Source organism: Ammodytes marinus (assembly GCF_949987685.1).
Source record: "Ammodytes marinus genome assembly, chromosome: 19".
NCBI classification, from domain to species: domain Eukaryota; kingdom Metazoa; phylum Chordata; class Actinopteri; order Uranoscopiformes; family Ammodytidae; genus Ammodytes; species Ammodytes marinus.
In genome coordinates this window covers 21021202-21036588 of record NC_137223.1, presented here as the reverse complement: position 1 = coordinate 21036588, position 15387 = coordinate 21021202, and the positions used below count along the sequence as shown (strand labels likewise).

The 15387-nt window shown below is 35.7% G+C and overlaps 2 protein-coding genes across 9 annotated transcripts in view; both read left to right on the top strand.

Annotated features, from left to right (window-relative positions):
* Positions 1 to 887: 887 nt before the first annotated feature.
* On the top strand, positions 888 to 9697 carry LOC307266188 (adhesion G protein-coupled receptor F4-like). Its single transcript, XM_080048148.1, has 18 exons — positions 888 to 935; positions 1163 to 1207; positions 1340 to 1414; positions 1578 to 1637; positions 1939 to 1956; positions 2579 to 2685; positions 2780 to 2838; positions 2922 to 3061; positions 3146 to 3370; positions 3756 to 3965; positions 4043 to 4198; positions 4295 to 4473; positions 5419 to 5583; positions 5709 to 7079; positions 7214 to 7255; positions 7679 to 7738; positions 7873 to 7939; positions 8018 to 9697. Exons 6-18 carry the CDS (start codon positions 2593 to 2595, stop codon positions 8086 to 8088), a joined length of 2838 nt encoding a protein of 945 aa, XP_079904274.1. The 5' UTR covers positions 888 to 935; positions 1163 to 1207; positions 1340 to 1414; positions 1578 to 1637; positions 1939 to 1956; positions 2579 to 2592; the 3' UTR covers positions 8089 to 9697.
* A 5086-nt stretch (positions 9698 to 14783) lies between these two features.
* LOC307266186 (adhesion G-protein coupled receptor F1-like) overlaps positions 14784 to 15387 on the top strand; it is a 48721-nt gene continuing 48117 nt past the window's right edge. For 7 of the 8 annotated variants that reach the window (XR_013845368.1, XM_080048146.1, XM_080048145.1 and 4 more), the window contains exon 1: positions 14790 to 14914. Coding sequence is in view for 6 of the 8 variants with exons in the window: in XM_080048146.1 (XP_079904272.1) it covers positions 14817 to 14914 (98 nt within the window). In the remaining 2 variants the exon portion in view is untranslated. Of the gene's footprint in view, positions 14915 to 15387 lie in introns of all 8 variants that reach the window. The other variant, XM_080048144.1, reaches the window with a different exon arrangement.

The following is a 15387-nucleotide window of genomic DNA, read 5'->3' as shown; positions in this document are numbered from 1 at the left end:
GTTACTTTAGACATCGTGTTCAGATTAAACACCTGTTGCTACTACAGATAAAAACACTACAAAAACACCAACAATAATATTTGAAACAAGTTCATTAATTAAGTGTACTTGCATTATTTAAGTTATTTATTTCTTAAATCACTTGTATATTAATTGAGTAAAACTACACAGTAAGTGATATTGGTGGGAAAAATGATGTTTCCTTTTGCCACCTTCAATACATGATTGCAAATGTTCTTTTCAGATTCAACAACATTTACAACACATGTGAATACTACAATGCCAACAACAAGTGAGTGCTTCACAGTCTATGGTGCTCGACTTTATGTTATAACAAGCAGTAATTATCTTAAATTAATCATTTGTACAGCATACATAACTTAAAATGGTCTTGTCAGATATTAAACTTGCATTTTAACATTAATCGGTTTACTATAATTGGAACATGTTTCATCCAGATTCAACAGCTGTCACCACACCGGTTATCACCACTGCAACACCAACAACAACTGTTACAAGTCAGTGAATAATTGTTGCAGTGTTTTTCTTTGTTTATCTGTGCAATTTCTCCTTTAATTAAGGTCATGTGAAATATCAGTGTAACCAGTTGACGTAAAATGGAACTGGATATGAATTGTTTATTGATATACATTGTAAGCAATACCATTTATGATCATTAACACTGCAAAACCCAAGTTACATCAAAAATAGATACATTGGTCTTCATGTATATGACATGGAAGTTAAACCATGGAATTTAACTGCACATGCAGTAGAAATGTAGTAAAAGATTTTGTCTTCAAAAATTGTGGCATTGTCTGTCAACATTTTCTGACAGATAGTATATTATATTATTATATATTATTTTAAAATGTTCATTGCAGATACAACTCCTAATGCTACTACAAACTTGAATACTACAACACCAACAACAAGTGAGTGCTTCACAGTCTATGGTGCTAAATTATATATTCTAATAAGCAGTAATTATCTATAATGAATTTGTACAGCAAATTGTTCTCATTCAGCTTATGTTGCTACAAGTTATTGGAACAGTATGATAAGAGCAAAACCCACAGTTTTATATGTGATATAGTATTGGTTTAAACAATATGGTTTTTATTATCAGCACTGACATGTTATCATTAACTGGTCATTGCAGATTCTACAACTATTGCTACAACACATCTGAACACTGCAGTAACTAGTAAGTCTGTGTCTACATTATAACGAGCAGTATCAAATATACATGTGTACTCCATACATAACTTAAAATGGTGTTATCAGATATTAAACTTGAATTTATCAGTTAACTATAATTGGAACATGTTTTATCCAGATTCAACAGCTGTCACCACACCGGTTATCACCACTGCAACATTTACAACACATGTGATTACTACAACACCAACAAGTGAGTGCTTCACAGTCTATGGTGCTAAATTATATATTATAACAAGCAGTAATTATCTATAATTAATTTGTACAGCATACATAACTTAAAATGGTCTTGTCAGATATTAAACTTGAATTTTAACATTAATCAGTTTACTATAATTGGAACATGTTTTATCCAGATTCAACAGCTGTCACCACACCGGTTATCACCACTGCAACACCAACAACAACTGTTAGAAGTCAGTGAATAATTGTTGCAGTGTTTTCTTTGTTTAACTGTGCAGTTTCTGGTTTAATTAAGGTCATGTAAAATATGTGTGTAGCCAAATGACGTAAAAGGGAATTGGGTATGAATTTTTTATTGATTTACATTGATAGCAATACCTCATGATCAGATTCAATACCTACAGCACCCACATCTGTCTTTACCAGTAGTTATTCATAACAAGTGATGGAGCAACCGTCTTTCTTTATGTTTGTTCAATATACATTTTAACTTTTCATGTATATTTTTTACATGTTCTCTTCCCATCTCTACAGCAACTGGAACACCAACAAGTAAGAGCTTGAAACAATTTTTTACAATTATACATTGGTTGTTCAAATGAAGGTTAATTGTTTAAAGTTGGTTAAGGGTTAACAATTATAAATTATCTTAACATTAAGGACATTTTAAGTTACTTTAAAACACCACATGTTCCAGTTTTGCCATTTGTAGCCAATTGAACCGGTGGTCAAAATCTCAATTTCAAACATGGCACCACATTTGGTCAAGGAACATGCCAGTTGCTTTTCTAAATAGACTCCAAAGAGAGCTATACATTTTTTTCAGGACTTATTAAACCATACCTAATCCAAAATAAGTTTGTTTAAAATGCTTCATTTGAACTTTACCTCATTCTTAGTCAGTTTTTGAGAATCATATATGTAAGACAAAGCATTTTCATATCTTAACATATTAGACCAATTGACATGCCAAATTACCAACAGTAAAAACAGTTCAAACAAATGCTAAAAGCTGTTTTCATTATACTGTAATGTATATTGTTATATTGTACATCTTTCTCCGTGCGAGTACGTCCTGTCTACCGCTTTACAAATAAGTTAAATGATTATCCATAGCTTACCTTGCATGTTTCATCTTTTTCTTTTTTCTTAAAAAAATAATATATATTTACAGTATACGATGTGGACATGAGAGTCACTTTAGAGCGGACTTTCACAGAAGAATTAAATGACCCATTAAGTTCTGCATACAAAGCCCTCCAATCAAGGATGGATCCAGTGGTAAATGCATTGTTAACAAATATTCTAACTCAAACTATTATTATCAGCTTTTTGTGTTCTATTGTCGATATCACTAACCATATCTCTACCACAGTTGGAGGAGCAGTATAAAGGAATCACAGGGTTCATTAACGTCTCCATAACGGCATTCAGGTATTATAATTATGGCATTAATTATTGGAGGCAGAATTCTTAACATGTTACATCACCACTTTGTCTTTTGTTTGTTCCTACAGGAGTGGAAGCATAATTACAGAGTTTGTTGTTCAGACAACACAAGTTATTTCGGACGAATTTACAGAGGCAAATCAAAAGCTCAGAGAAGCATTAAATCCTATTGCCCCAGTCATCGTCCCAGTCACTGCATCGTACAACAGTGGGTTCAAAAAAAGCTAGTAGTTACTTTTTTGTTTATCTTGACTGAATTGCTATCTAATATTTTTTTTGATTTTCTTCAAAGGTTCAGATCTTATCAGCCTTTCGGAAGCCGTAACTTTTACTGAAGAACGCATGATATTGACGTGTGGCCCACCTCCTGAAAACCTTAATGTGGGAGAAATTTCAAGTTCAAGTTTTGAATGGAAATTTAATCAGAAGAAGATTCAATACAATCAAAGGATTAAAGAAAACACTGACAATGACAAGTCCGTTCTGACAATACTCAAAGTCCTTCGTCTTGATATTGGTGAGTTCAAAATCACCATACAATTTGAATAATACAGTAGTTACCCAACTTTACAGTTTATACAGCTGGGTGCAACATTTTATGATAATTTCAAATTAAATCAAATATGTAATATTTTGGTATTTTGAACTGTGCAAAAGCTTGAACAGTGAGTAAAATGACTGATTTGGCTGTGGGCACTGACATTTTCCCCCATGTTCATATTACAAAAAAAACCTTATTACTCACTGACACTGCATTTTACATTAAATGTACTGTAAACCCTGGAAGTCATACACAAATACATACAATACTGCCCATGTATCATTATCAAAATGTAAAGTCACAGCCATTGAAAAACTATGATGCCAATGCAGTCAGTAATATTGTCTTCTCTTAATTACAGGACTTTACGAATGTACTCTAAAAGGAAGTGCACTGAATATCTTCCAGGAGAAACCTGTAACAGACGATAATATCAAACAAGCTCCCATTTTGCGACTAAAGAGTAAAATTCATGTTGAATGCAAAAAGACTGAGAGAGAAGTACCACTTAACTGTTGTGTGCAGTCACCCTATAAAGTCAAGTGGTATCAAGGCAATGTTGCATTATCAAGTGAGTATTAAGTAGTTTGAAAATCCTCAACCTGACAATGCGGAGTCTTATTTACCCAATGTTATAAATGTTCACAGCTACTCCACAGGAGGGACAACCAAACTGCATCACACATAATTACAAGCTAAAAGACTGCAGCCAATCAGAGGGGAATACAATAAGTTTCCGATGTGCTGTAGAGGGACAAGGGAAGGATTATCAAGTGACAACAGTAATGACCATTTTCCGTGGCGGTAAGAGCAACATTTGTAAAGTGACTAGAATGCTCCTATGCTGTCTTTTGCTATATATTTTTGTGTGAAACTAATGGATTATATTGAACTGTTAAGATTTTCTATGTGATGATGAGCAGTATGGGACTGGAAAAGAAGGAGACATATCGAGTATAGGATGCGATGAAGGTCAATCGGGGAACAGGACTGCGCGCTGTCAGGATACAGGAGATTGGAAACTTACTGAGGATACCTGTATCATAACACGAATTAAGGAATTATTAATCGTATCACAGGTAGGTGATCTACTGAGAATATCAAATCATGCCTTTTAAAAATCTCTGAAACATACACAATTCTGTATAGGCAAAGATGAGTCATTGACACCAAATCAGGTATACTATGTCACTAAAACGATAGTTACGTATGTAACTACGGTTCTGTGAGTTCCGGATGACCACCAGAGCGGTCAGTAGGAACGAAATAGAATTGTGATATTTAGAGTTGGTTAATTTGAAAAGTTTTCTGGGCACACCAGTAAGTCACTCTGACTTTGACACGGGCTGGCAATATACTCACATTCGCTGATCCTATTTTAAGTTTTATTTATATAATTCCAATAATTGTAGCTTATCAACTCTGATAGTTTTAAACCAGGACCTCCAGTTTTTACATGATGAAGCTAGTGAAATTAGGTGGGTGAGATTAAGTGGTTACATCTGTTACTGTTACTGTTAGTGTGATTCATATTAGATCAATATTTAATCCTTCTACAAGGAACATATTAAAAAAAAATCTAAATGGTTACGACATTTAGACATAATTCTTCCGCTGCTGACCATAAATGACTTGTAGCAGTAAACGAGAACATCAGTAGAAATGATGCTATGTTTATATAGTTATCATTAATGCCTTTGCACAGGCCCGATCACCCGTAAACTTAGATACATCCATTTATAGCAGGCAGATCAGAACCCCCCATGTTTTCTGAACATTTGTACTGGAATTAGTAATGACAGATACACAATATTAAAGGACATAGGTTTAGATGGTGTAAAAGAGAATCAGGACATTCTTAATACCAGACAATTATTCAATCCTGCCCTGCACTATTGTGGCTTAGAAGTTATTGGCTGTTGTCTACAACAGTTTCTAGGGAACAGCATTGCTGCATTTGTCATGGGTACAATAGTTTTCAATCTAATGCTAAAAGAAACTTGTTTATTGTTTCATTCTTTCAGGATTTGGTTGAAGACCAAGTGGTAAAATTCATGGATGAGCTAAACTCCACTGTCCAGGAAAACAAAGAAGAGATTGCAAATTCATCTGCAACCATATCAGCTATCGTTGATATCCTCACCTCCATTGCAAATATTACTACCAATGTCAATCAGACCGTCATGGAGGTAGGTTAAACATTCCACTCTGTGGCCTCTTAGCAAACGATGTGTGCATTATGAAAACAGATGTACTTTTTGAATTTCTGATGAGCTTGTGTTTCACATCTACGTATATCCATCTTTATCTGCAGGATGTACTCTTCACAGTTGATGCCATCATGGGTGATGATTCGAGCCAGTCCTGGGCATTTCTAAATGCAAATGAAACCCGTAACGTAAGCTCAGAATTGCTGGGTTCGCTGGAGACATTGTCTGAAGGTTTGATCGGGGAGTTCACCATCAGAACACCACGGATCCTGCTCAACAGAACCACGTTTTACAACTCCTTCAAGGCAGATCTGAACTCCAGCATCGTCATAGACATTTCGAACACCAACACGAGCTACTTAATCACCACCATCGCCCTTTCAAGCTTCAACAATGTCATGCCATCAAGGAATGCCAGCGTCTTTAATGCCACCAGTGATTTTGCCATCAATGCCGCTGTGGTGCTTGTCCAAATAAATGATACGATTCAGAATGTCACTCTAAGTTATGACAAGCTTAACAATTCCCTGTCACTAAACCCACAGTGCGTCTTCTGGAACTTCACCCTCTTTGATGAACTGGGTGCCTGGGATGAAGAGGGGTGCACGTTTGTTTCCGACATAAACGACACAGTGACCTGCAGATGCAACCATCTCACCTCCTTCTCGATTCTGATGGCAACTGACATCCCTCCAGAACTGAGAGAGGCATTGGATATAATCACTTACGTTGGAGTTGGTATATCCATGGCATGTTTAGTCATATGCCTAATTATTGAAGGATACGTTTGGAAAGCCATTACCAGGAATAGCACTGCTTACATGCGTCACGTTTCCATCATCAACACGGCCCTGTCTCTGTTGATCGCGAACATCTGTTTCATCATTGGTGCCTCTTTTGCTAGGAACCCACTTGAAAACCCAGGGGAGGACACTAAAGTTCCCATTGGGCCCTGCAGCACAGCAACATTTTTCATGCACTTTTTCTACCTTGCTATGTTCTTCTGGATGCTCGTGTCAGGCCTTCTGCTCTTTTACCGGACAGTCATGGTCTTTTCCATCATGTCAAAGTCAGCCATGTTGGCTATTGGCTTCTGCTTAGGCTACGGATGCCCTCTGATTATAGCCGTCATCACTGTTGCTGTAACAGCAGGAGGAAACGGATACATTAGGATATACGACGCTTGTTGGCTGAACTGGACAGAGACAAAGGCCCTGCTGGCCATGGTGATACCTGCCCTGTCCATAGTTATGATCAACATTTTAATTACAATTGTGGTCCTGTTCAAAATACTGAGAAGAGGTGTGGGAGACAGCGCCCAAGCAGACGAAAAGCATACGCTGTTGGTTATTTTACGGTGCATTGCCATTTTGACTCCTTTATTTGGACTGACTTGGTCTTTGGGAGTCGGAACCATGATATCCTCAACAAATAAAGGAATCCACATTGCCTTTGCATTCTTCAATTCATTACAGGTATTTGCATTTTTTGAAAAACAAGATTTTAATTTAGTGCGTAGTACTAGGCAATATTGTTGTGAAATTAAACTTTTTCTTTCCTTCCGATGATAAAGACCATGCCATCTCATCTGTTTTTTCCCCCCCCTCAGGGTTTCTTCATTTTAATGTTTGGGACACTAATTGATTCAAAGGTATGTTGACTCAAGTAAAATTGTTTGACATTTTAGGAAAAAACTATTATTTGCTGTGTAACTGAGAGTTAGATGAGAAAATTGCATTCTTCTTGCATTTAAAAATGTTCTCAGGTTTAAGTAATTGTATACTGTTTCAAAGTATAAAAAGAATGTATGTCAAATATATATATAATATGTCAATAAGTAACTTTTCTAAATAGCTGCCTCCTGGCTTTGGATAGATTCAGTATTTAATGCACATGTATGAGAGTATCAATCTTCTCATTTAATTCTTGGCCAAAAAAGCGAATAATCGTAAAATGTCACACTGTTTTTTTGAGTGCTAATCTTGCATAATAGTTTACTAATTGCACTGTAGTTGACTACTAGCACAATTGTTGTTTTGTTTTCAAAATAACATGAATTTCATTGTGCCTGTAGGTCCGTTCTATCCTTGTAAGGAAAGTATCCACACCAAGCACAGGCTCTAATCCAACAAGAGTAAGTGATTATTTCTCAGTATCCCAAAACTATTTCATAGCTTAAAATTTGACAGATTTATTGCATTAAAATATCAATGAAAATATGGAAAAGCTGTTCCTAAAATAACTTAATTTCACACATTTCTACTATAGAGTACAAGTGGTGGCCTTTCCTCTAACAGTGGACTAAACTTGATAAATCGACTGCTCGGGAGAAGACGTAAGTTGTTTTAAACTCTGCAGCTTTAAATACATTTATATTAATTCGATTTCAATAATTATTTATTCTTTCTTTCAGATGTCTACCATTTGTCAGGTGCTGCAAACTCAAGCAGCAATGGAACATCGGAGTCCTTTTCCAATATATAAATCTGCAAAGTATCAATCTGCTGCCATCAAAATAAATGAATTACTGATTCTAAAAGGACAATGTTCACTGAGATGGTATCGTTAACGATGGTGTAACAAATGGTGTAACAAATAAACAGCGTTACATGATGTTTGCATGGTGATTTTACTGGTGCAATTCCTATAATGAGATGTAATGTTCAGTAACACATTGTGAATGGAACTGAATTGGTATTCTTGAAACAGTTGCCTCTTGCTGCAAGTTGACAAACAAATGTCTTGTAAGTCATAACCCGGGAGTCAGTGTCTGTGTGAGTAATGATACGTTATATTTTTTTATGAACACTCCAGTACTGACTAGTTTATAATATTTGATTTTTGCTTTGCTTACAATTACCTTAAAGATATATATCCCCCAAGCAATGGCATTGTACTACCTGAGGATATAAAGTGAGACATTTCAGGCATAAGCATATTTTTTTTCAAGCACTGATACATTTTTGACTTTTTGTCTATTTTTATTCTTTCATATAAGTATGAATAAAAAGTAACTAATTAACTTTTAGGTGTTTATTTGACTAAACATTCTGTTTGTGTCTCAATCTCAACTACTTATGCACTTACATCAACTAAACTTTCCATTATCATTCTTAAGCCCAGTTCAGACCAAAGATTCGCCTTGCAACTGCTTGCGACGAGACGGTTTTAGATGTGAACAGCGCGTTGCAAGCCGTTGCAAGGCGTCGCAGAAGATTCAACATGTCAAATCGCAAGGTCCAGTTTTAGAGCGTCTCAACCGTCTCGTCGCAAGGAGTTGCGAGTTGCAAGCCGTTGCAAGGCGAATCTTTGGTCTGAACTGGGCTTTAGCTCTATTCGGAAAGTTATAACAGAAGGATTTTTTCAAATGTTGTTTATGTCTGGTTTATGATGCATTTTGTTGACCTGTATAGTATTTTTTGATTTATCAAATGAAAAAGGGCTTCATCCAAAATATGTCTTTAATATATTGAAAAAATTAAATCAAATTTAAACTCCAACATCTAGATTTTACTTTTTTAAAGATATGCCATATTGCCACATTTGCACATGTATTCAAAGATTTCCGGAATGTAAGCAATCAACTGGAGTTTCCTGATAATATCTTTAAGTAAAAAATGTTACCCTATTCCCCTGCAGTGTCTCGCCTCCAGATTGTACTCCAGTTACCACACTTTAAGGTTGCAATCCCACTTATTTCACTTAGAAAGTTACAAGTTACATGTTGTTTTTATATTAAGAATGAACACTTTACAGCAGGCTAATTGTGAATTCTAAGGTGACATGGGTTGGTGTAATTTGAATGTTTATTGCCAAATGAATTAAAGGCCTATTTATGCCTCATTTTCTGCAACAGCCAAATGCTGGAGACATTATGTTGTGTTCAACACAAAGTTGATTAAGCTTATCAGCTCCATAAAACTCCATAATACTGTGTTTCTCAGTTTGGCAGTGTTTGGTGTCACACCCCGCCACTTCTTCCTTTCATGTTACATGAAATGTAAGAGCAATTATTTACATTACATCAGCTCTAACTTCAACTGTATGCTCATCATGCATGTCCAGGATGAGCATTGTAACCGTAACCATATCTGATATAGCTTTACATGTGCAGGGGGTCCTCCTCCCAAAGGCCTTTTCTTTTGTAATATATAAGGATAAAATATGCAGCTAAACAAAGATATGTTATTATTATTTTGTTTTTCAAAGTCGAACTCAAACTGCCTTGTCTTAATGGAGTGTTGTTGGACTAGAAGCTCTTGGAATGAAGATACTGAAAGATAATGAAAAAAAACTATTTTACATACAGTCCATGGTAAAAACACAGTGTATTTTGTGAAATGTGAAAATGTTTAAAAAGAACAAAAAAAACCTGACTGTTATTATAACCGATAATCAATCAAGTCCGTACTTCCTGAACACACTCTAAGCCTGCTACCAAGCCCTGTTTTCTCAGCTCTCCAGATCTGCAATTCTCAAGCCGTCCGCCAGATGTCCTCTGAGTATTCCCCCAGACTTCCTCATTCTCCTGCTCACCTGTGTTCCCTTCCCTCATCAGCTACGCACTAAACATGCCAGCCCACTTCCTGTGTTCTTTGTCGGCTCCTTGTGTACGTTTGGTTGGTTGTTTTAGTACCTTATGTAACTCCTGTTAGTCTTTTGTTAACCTGCCAATGAGGAGCACTGCACACCTGCTTCATTGTACACTGTACATGCCTGTAAGCCATATCGTTTAATAAACCACTTGACTACCTGTGTGATAATGTCCTAGACATCTTTCGTGTGTGTGTGTGTGTGTGTGTGTGTGTGTGTGTGTGTGTGTGTGTGTGTGTGTGTGTGTGTGTGTGTGTGTGTGTGTGTGTGTGTCTGACTCTGCTTACAGAAAAAAAAACAGCTTGAGCACTTAGACAGTTAGTACGCACACAGGCTATTTTCAGTAGACTTATCTCTTTTCTGTGTAGTACAGTGCGCAATTGCCTCAAAGTGGCTCTGAAAGTTTGTTCCCTCATCGTAATTTGTCTTTAGTACAGAACAAACACAACCGCAGCGAAACAATGTTGTGTTTCTGCAGAGGATATTATTAGCATAACCAAAAGATGTGACCTGACTGGTAGCTGTTGGGACAAAACAATGATGCTGACATATTGACAGAGTTGCCTGGAGGCATATTGTCACAGGATGTCACATCTCCATGAATTAACCTGTTGTGTAAGGTTGAATGTATAATCACAAAATTAATGTTTGACACACACACAACTGAGGAGTGAAGATGTAGGCTAATGAAGGCTTGTAATTATTTCCATTTAGGATTTCCATCGAGCAGCAACTGTAAATCTAGCACTTGTACAGCACTGACTGATGCTTAATACTCAGGTACTGAATGAGTGAAAAGTAACTTAGCTCCTTTGTAATACTGTCTCTTTATGCATCATATGGTCCCAAAGTAAAATACTTGGTTTTATTTCCTAACTAAGCCCATTGACATGATGTTGAATCTTTAATTAGCTAGCTGTCCAAATTTTCATTTACTGGAAAAGTAGTGGGTGTGGTTGATTTCTGAATTGCATTGTTGATTGTACATTCCTCTTTTTAACATGAAAGCTTTCCAAAGGCTTTTTATATCGCCAAGCCTCAAACAGTGGCTGTTTCATTTTCAAATGGTTGCGGACCATGAAAAAAGAAAAAAAAGGCAAGTAAGCAAAAGAGACGCATAACAACATGTATCAATAGCTTTATTATTGATGTTTAAAGTGGGGCATATTCTAAAATAAAATAAAAAGTGTCCAACAAGGCTCTGTGCCTGAGCCGTAATTGAAATGAAAATGGTTAAAACCTGTCTGCAAAAATTCCAGTCCTTTTGAGTACATCATATCAAGGAAATAGCTGTTCCCAGTCAACACTTTGACGCATTAAGATGCTATTCATGACACAGCTGACAACAGCTTCTGAGGAAAATGATTAAGGCAAGACACTGCAGGTGAAAAGGGTGCAACATGTGGAGTCAGATATCATAATGATCAAAGGTAGTTTCAGTTGATCAAAGGTAGTTTCCTCCACGCCGCAGGTCTCAGTGCCCAGCCATGTATCTTTAGTGATAGCTAGTGTGTAACAGCCTTTTATAGAGATAAAGGCTGTTAAAGATGGTCGCATAGGAGAAATATACAGGCGCAAACAGACAAGGTTTATTAAAATAAACACCTGAATATACATTTTGGATCTTTCATTTATACTAGTATGAGAGAAGACATGTTATGGAAGCAAAATCTCAAAATTGACCTTTGCTTGGAAAAACAATATGATTGCCTGCAGTGTCTTGCATTAAGATATTATTTGGTCTTAAACATTCCTGAAGTTGTGTCAAATTTGTTTATGTGGCTATATATCCCTAAGGAAAACAGGCCGGATGACAGGATGTCACATCTCCATGAATTAACCTGTTGTGTAAGGTTGAATGTATACTCACAAAATGAATGTTTGACACACACAACAGAGGAGTGAAGTTGTAGACTAATGACGGCTTGTAATTATTTCCATTTAGGATTTCCATCGAGCAGCAACTGTAAATCTGGCACTTGTACAGCACTGGTTGATTTGCATTGACTGATGCTTAATACTCCGGTACTGAATGAGTAAAAAGTAACTAAGCTCCTTTGTAATACTGTCTCTTTATGCATCATATGGTTCCAAAGTAAAATGCTTGGTTTTATTTCCTAACTAAGCCCATTGACATGATGTTGAATCTTTAAATAGCTAGCTGTCCAAATTTTCATTTACTGGAAAAGTAGTGGGTGTGGTTGATTTCTGAATTGCATTCCTGATTGTTATTTATGACACAGCTGACAACAGCTTCTGAGGAAAATTCTTAAGGCAAGACACTGCAGGTGAAAAGGGTGCAACATGTGGAGTCAGATATCATCATGATACTTTGCCAGTTGATTACTTATTAAAACAATTGTTTTTTTTGTTTTACAAGTTTTACAATGTTTGAATGAATATACTGTACAAAATTTGCAATATTTAAGTAATTATGCATACATTTAAATAAACGAAAATCTAGATGTTTCATCAGCCAGAGTTAAAAACGTTATTTAAATCTTACAACATACAAGTGTTCAAAGATTTTGCAGAACAGATTTTGAATAGTCTTTTTTTTTATTGTATAAATCGTGAAATATATGTACAAGTCCTAAAAATGAAACCGTAGAAACGACTTGTTTTCAAGAAGAAAATGTTTCCTTAATCCGACAATTAAAAACATTATAAAAATGTCCTTCTGTAATAACCTTCAGAATAATTATGGGAAGTTGAGTTGATTTAAGTACTTCAGAAGTTGACTACTGAAAAGAAATAATGTTGAGATAAAGGCTGTTAAAGATGGTCGTATAGGAGAAATATACAGGCGCAAACAGACAAGGTTTATTAAAATAAACACCTAAATATACATTTTGGATCTTTCATTTATACTAGTATGAGAGAAGACATGTTATGGAAGCAAAATCTCAAAATTGACCTGTGCTTGGAAAAACAATATGATTGCCTGCAGTGTCTTGCATTAAGATATTATTTGGTCTTAAACTATTTACATTCCTGAAGTTGTGTCAAATTTGTTTATGTGGCTATATATCCCTAAGGAAAACAGGCCGGATGACAGGATGTCACATCTCCATGAATTAACCTGTTGTGTAAGGTTGAATGTATAATCACAAAATGAATGTTTGACACACACACAACTGAGGAGTGAAGATGTAGGCTAATGACGGCTTGTAATTATTTCCATTTAGGATTTCCATCGAGCAGCAACTGTAAATCTGGCACTTGTACAGCACTGGTTGATTTGCATTGACTGATGCTTAATACTCCGGTACTGAATGAGTAAAAAGTAACTAAGCTCCTTTGTAATACTGTCTCTTTATGCATCATATGGTTCCAAAGTAAAATGCTTGGTTTTATTTCCTAACTAAGCCCATTGACATGATGTTGAATCTTTAAATAGCTAGCTGTCCAAATTTGAATTTACTGGAAAAGTAGTAGGTGTGGTTGATTTCTGAATTGCATTCCTGATTGTTATTTATGACACAGCTGACAACAGCTTCTGAGGAAAATTCTTAAGGCAAGACACTGCAGGTGAAAAGGGTGCAACATGTGGAGTCAGATATCATCATGATACTTTGCCAGTTGATTACTTATATTAAAACAATAGTTTTTTTTTGTATTACAAGTTTTACAATGTTTGAATTAATATACTGTACAACATTTGCAATATTGAAGTAATTATGCATACATTTAAATAAACGAAAATCTAGATGTTTGATCAGCCAGAGTTAAAAACGTTATCTAAATTTTACAACATATAAGTGTTCAAAGATTTTGCAGAACAGATTTTGAATACAGTCTTTTTTTTTATTGTATAAATCGTGAAATATATGTACAAGTCCTAAAAATGAAAGCGTAGAAACGACTTGTTTTCAAGAAGAAAATGTGTCCTTAATCCGACAATTAAAAACATTATAAAAATGTCCTTCTGTAATAACCTTCAGAATAATTATGGGAAGTTGAGTTGATTTAAGTACTTCAGAAGTTGACTACTGAAAAGAAATAATGTTGAGATAAAGGCTGTTAAAGATGGTCGCATAGGAGAAATATACAGGCGCAAACAGACAAGGTTTATTAAAATAAACACCTAAATATACATTTTGGATCTTTCATTTATACTAGTATGAGAGAAGACATGTTATGGAAGCAAAATCTCAAAATTGACCTGTGCTTGGAAAAACAATATGATTGCCTGCAGTGTCTTGCATTAAGATATTATTTGGTCTTAAACTATTTAAATTCCTGAAGTTGTGTCAAATTTGTTTATGTGGCTATATATCCCTAAGGAAAACAGGCTGCATCGCATATATTCTTTGTTTGAATGTAGATCCTCTGGCATGACCATTTAATTTTCAGTATGGAATAAATAGCCTAACACATTATAATGATTACCACTGTGTGAATACAAAACGTTGGATTTAAGTACATGAGATGCCCATCAGCTTTACCACAACCACCATAAATGTCAGACACCTATGAAAAATTAACAAAACCTGAAGTAAAGGGAAAGTAAACACAAACTTTTTTTTCTCTCACAATCAAGGCACTCTACTGTCTTCTTACCTGCCCAGACAAGGTGTGTGAGTCATTACTGGAAGTTATGTGATTGCACGTCTCGCATGTCACATATATATGCATTAAGTTATGCATCTGAGGACGAACAGTCAACCTCCTTACAAGAGACAAGACATTTTGGAAAGCCAGAAAACAATGACAGGTAAATCTTATTTTGATACTTTATTCTGATTTTATATAGGGTGGTTATTTATTTGTATGGATGAAGATGCTACATGTTACAGAGAAGGTAAAGGGTAGTTTGTAGCTTAGTCTGTAGTCGTGTGAGCCAATTTTACATGTAGCCCATTGTACTAGACAGATGAAAGCGAGGCTAAGAGGAATGCATTGAATATTTCTATCCTTGTAAATACGACAGATGAATGCCCTTTGAGTAGATTTTATGAGAGCAGCCTGAGAACATTTAACTTCAAAGTGTGTGCTGGCAGAAAGATCTGTCCCCATTTGATTTGAGTGAAGTTTGAGAAGAATAGGATTTGAAGGGATAGTTACAAGGTACTGTTCTGATAACCGCAGACAAAGGGAATGATAGTATGGGCTTTATTTTTACCTTAAAAATATCATCATGAAACAAATCATTCTGTAATAATAACCTTGAGAATGGTGCTGACAATG

Coding starts and splice junctions, on each gene's coding strand:
- LOC307266188 (XM_080048148.1), top strand. CDS start 2,593: ATGAGAGTCACTTTAGAGCGGACTTTCACAGAAGAATTAAATGACCCA. Junction 2,839..2,921: donor GTCTCCATAACGGCATTCAG/GTATTATAATTA, acceptor TTGTTCCTACAG/GAGTGGAAGCATAATTACAG. Junction 3,371..3,755: donor AGTCCTTCGTCTTGATATTG/GTGAGTTCAAAA, acceptor TCTTAATTACAG/GACTTTACGAATGTACTCTA.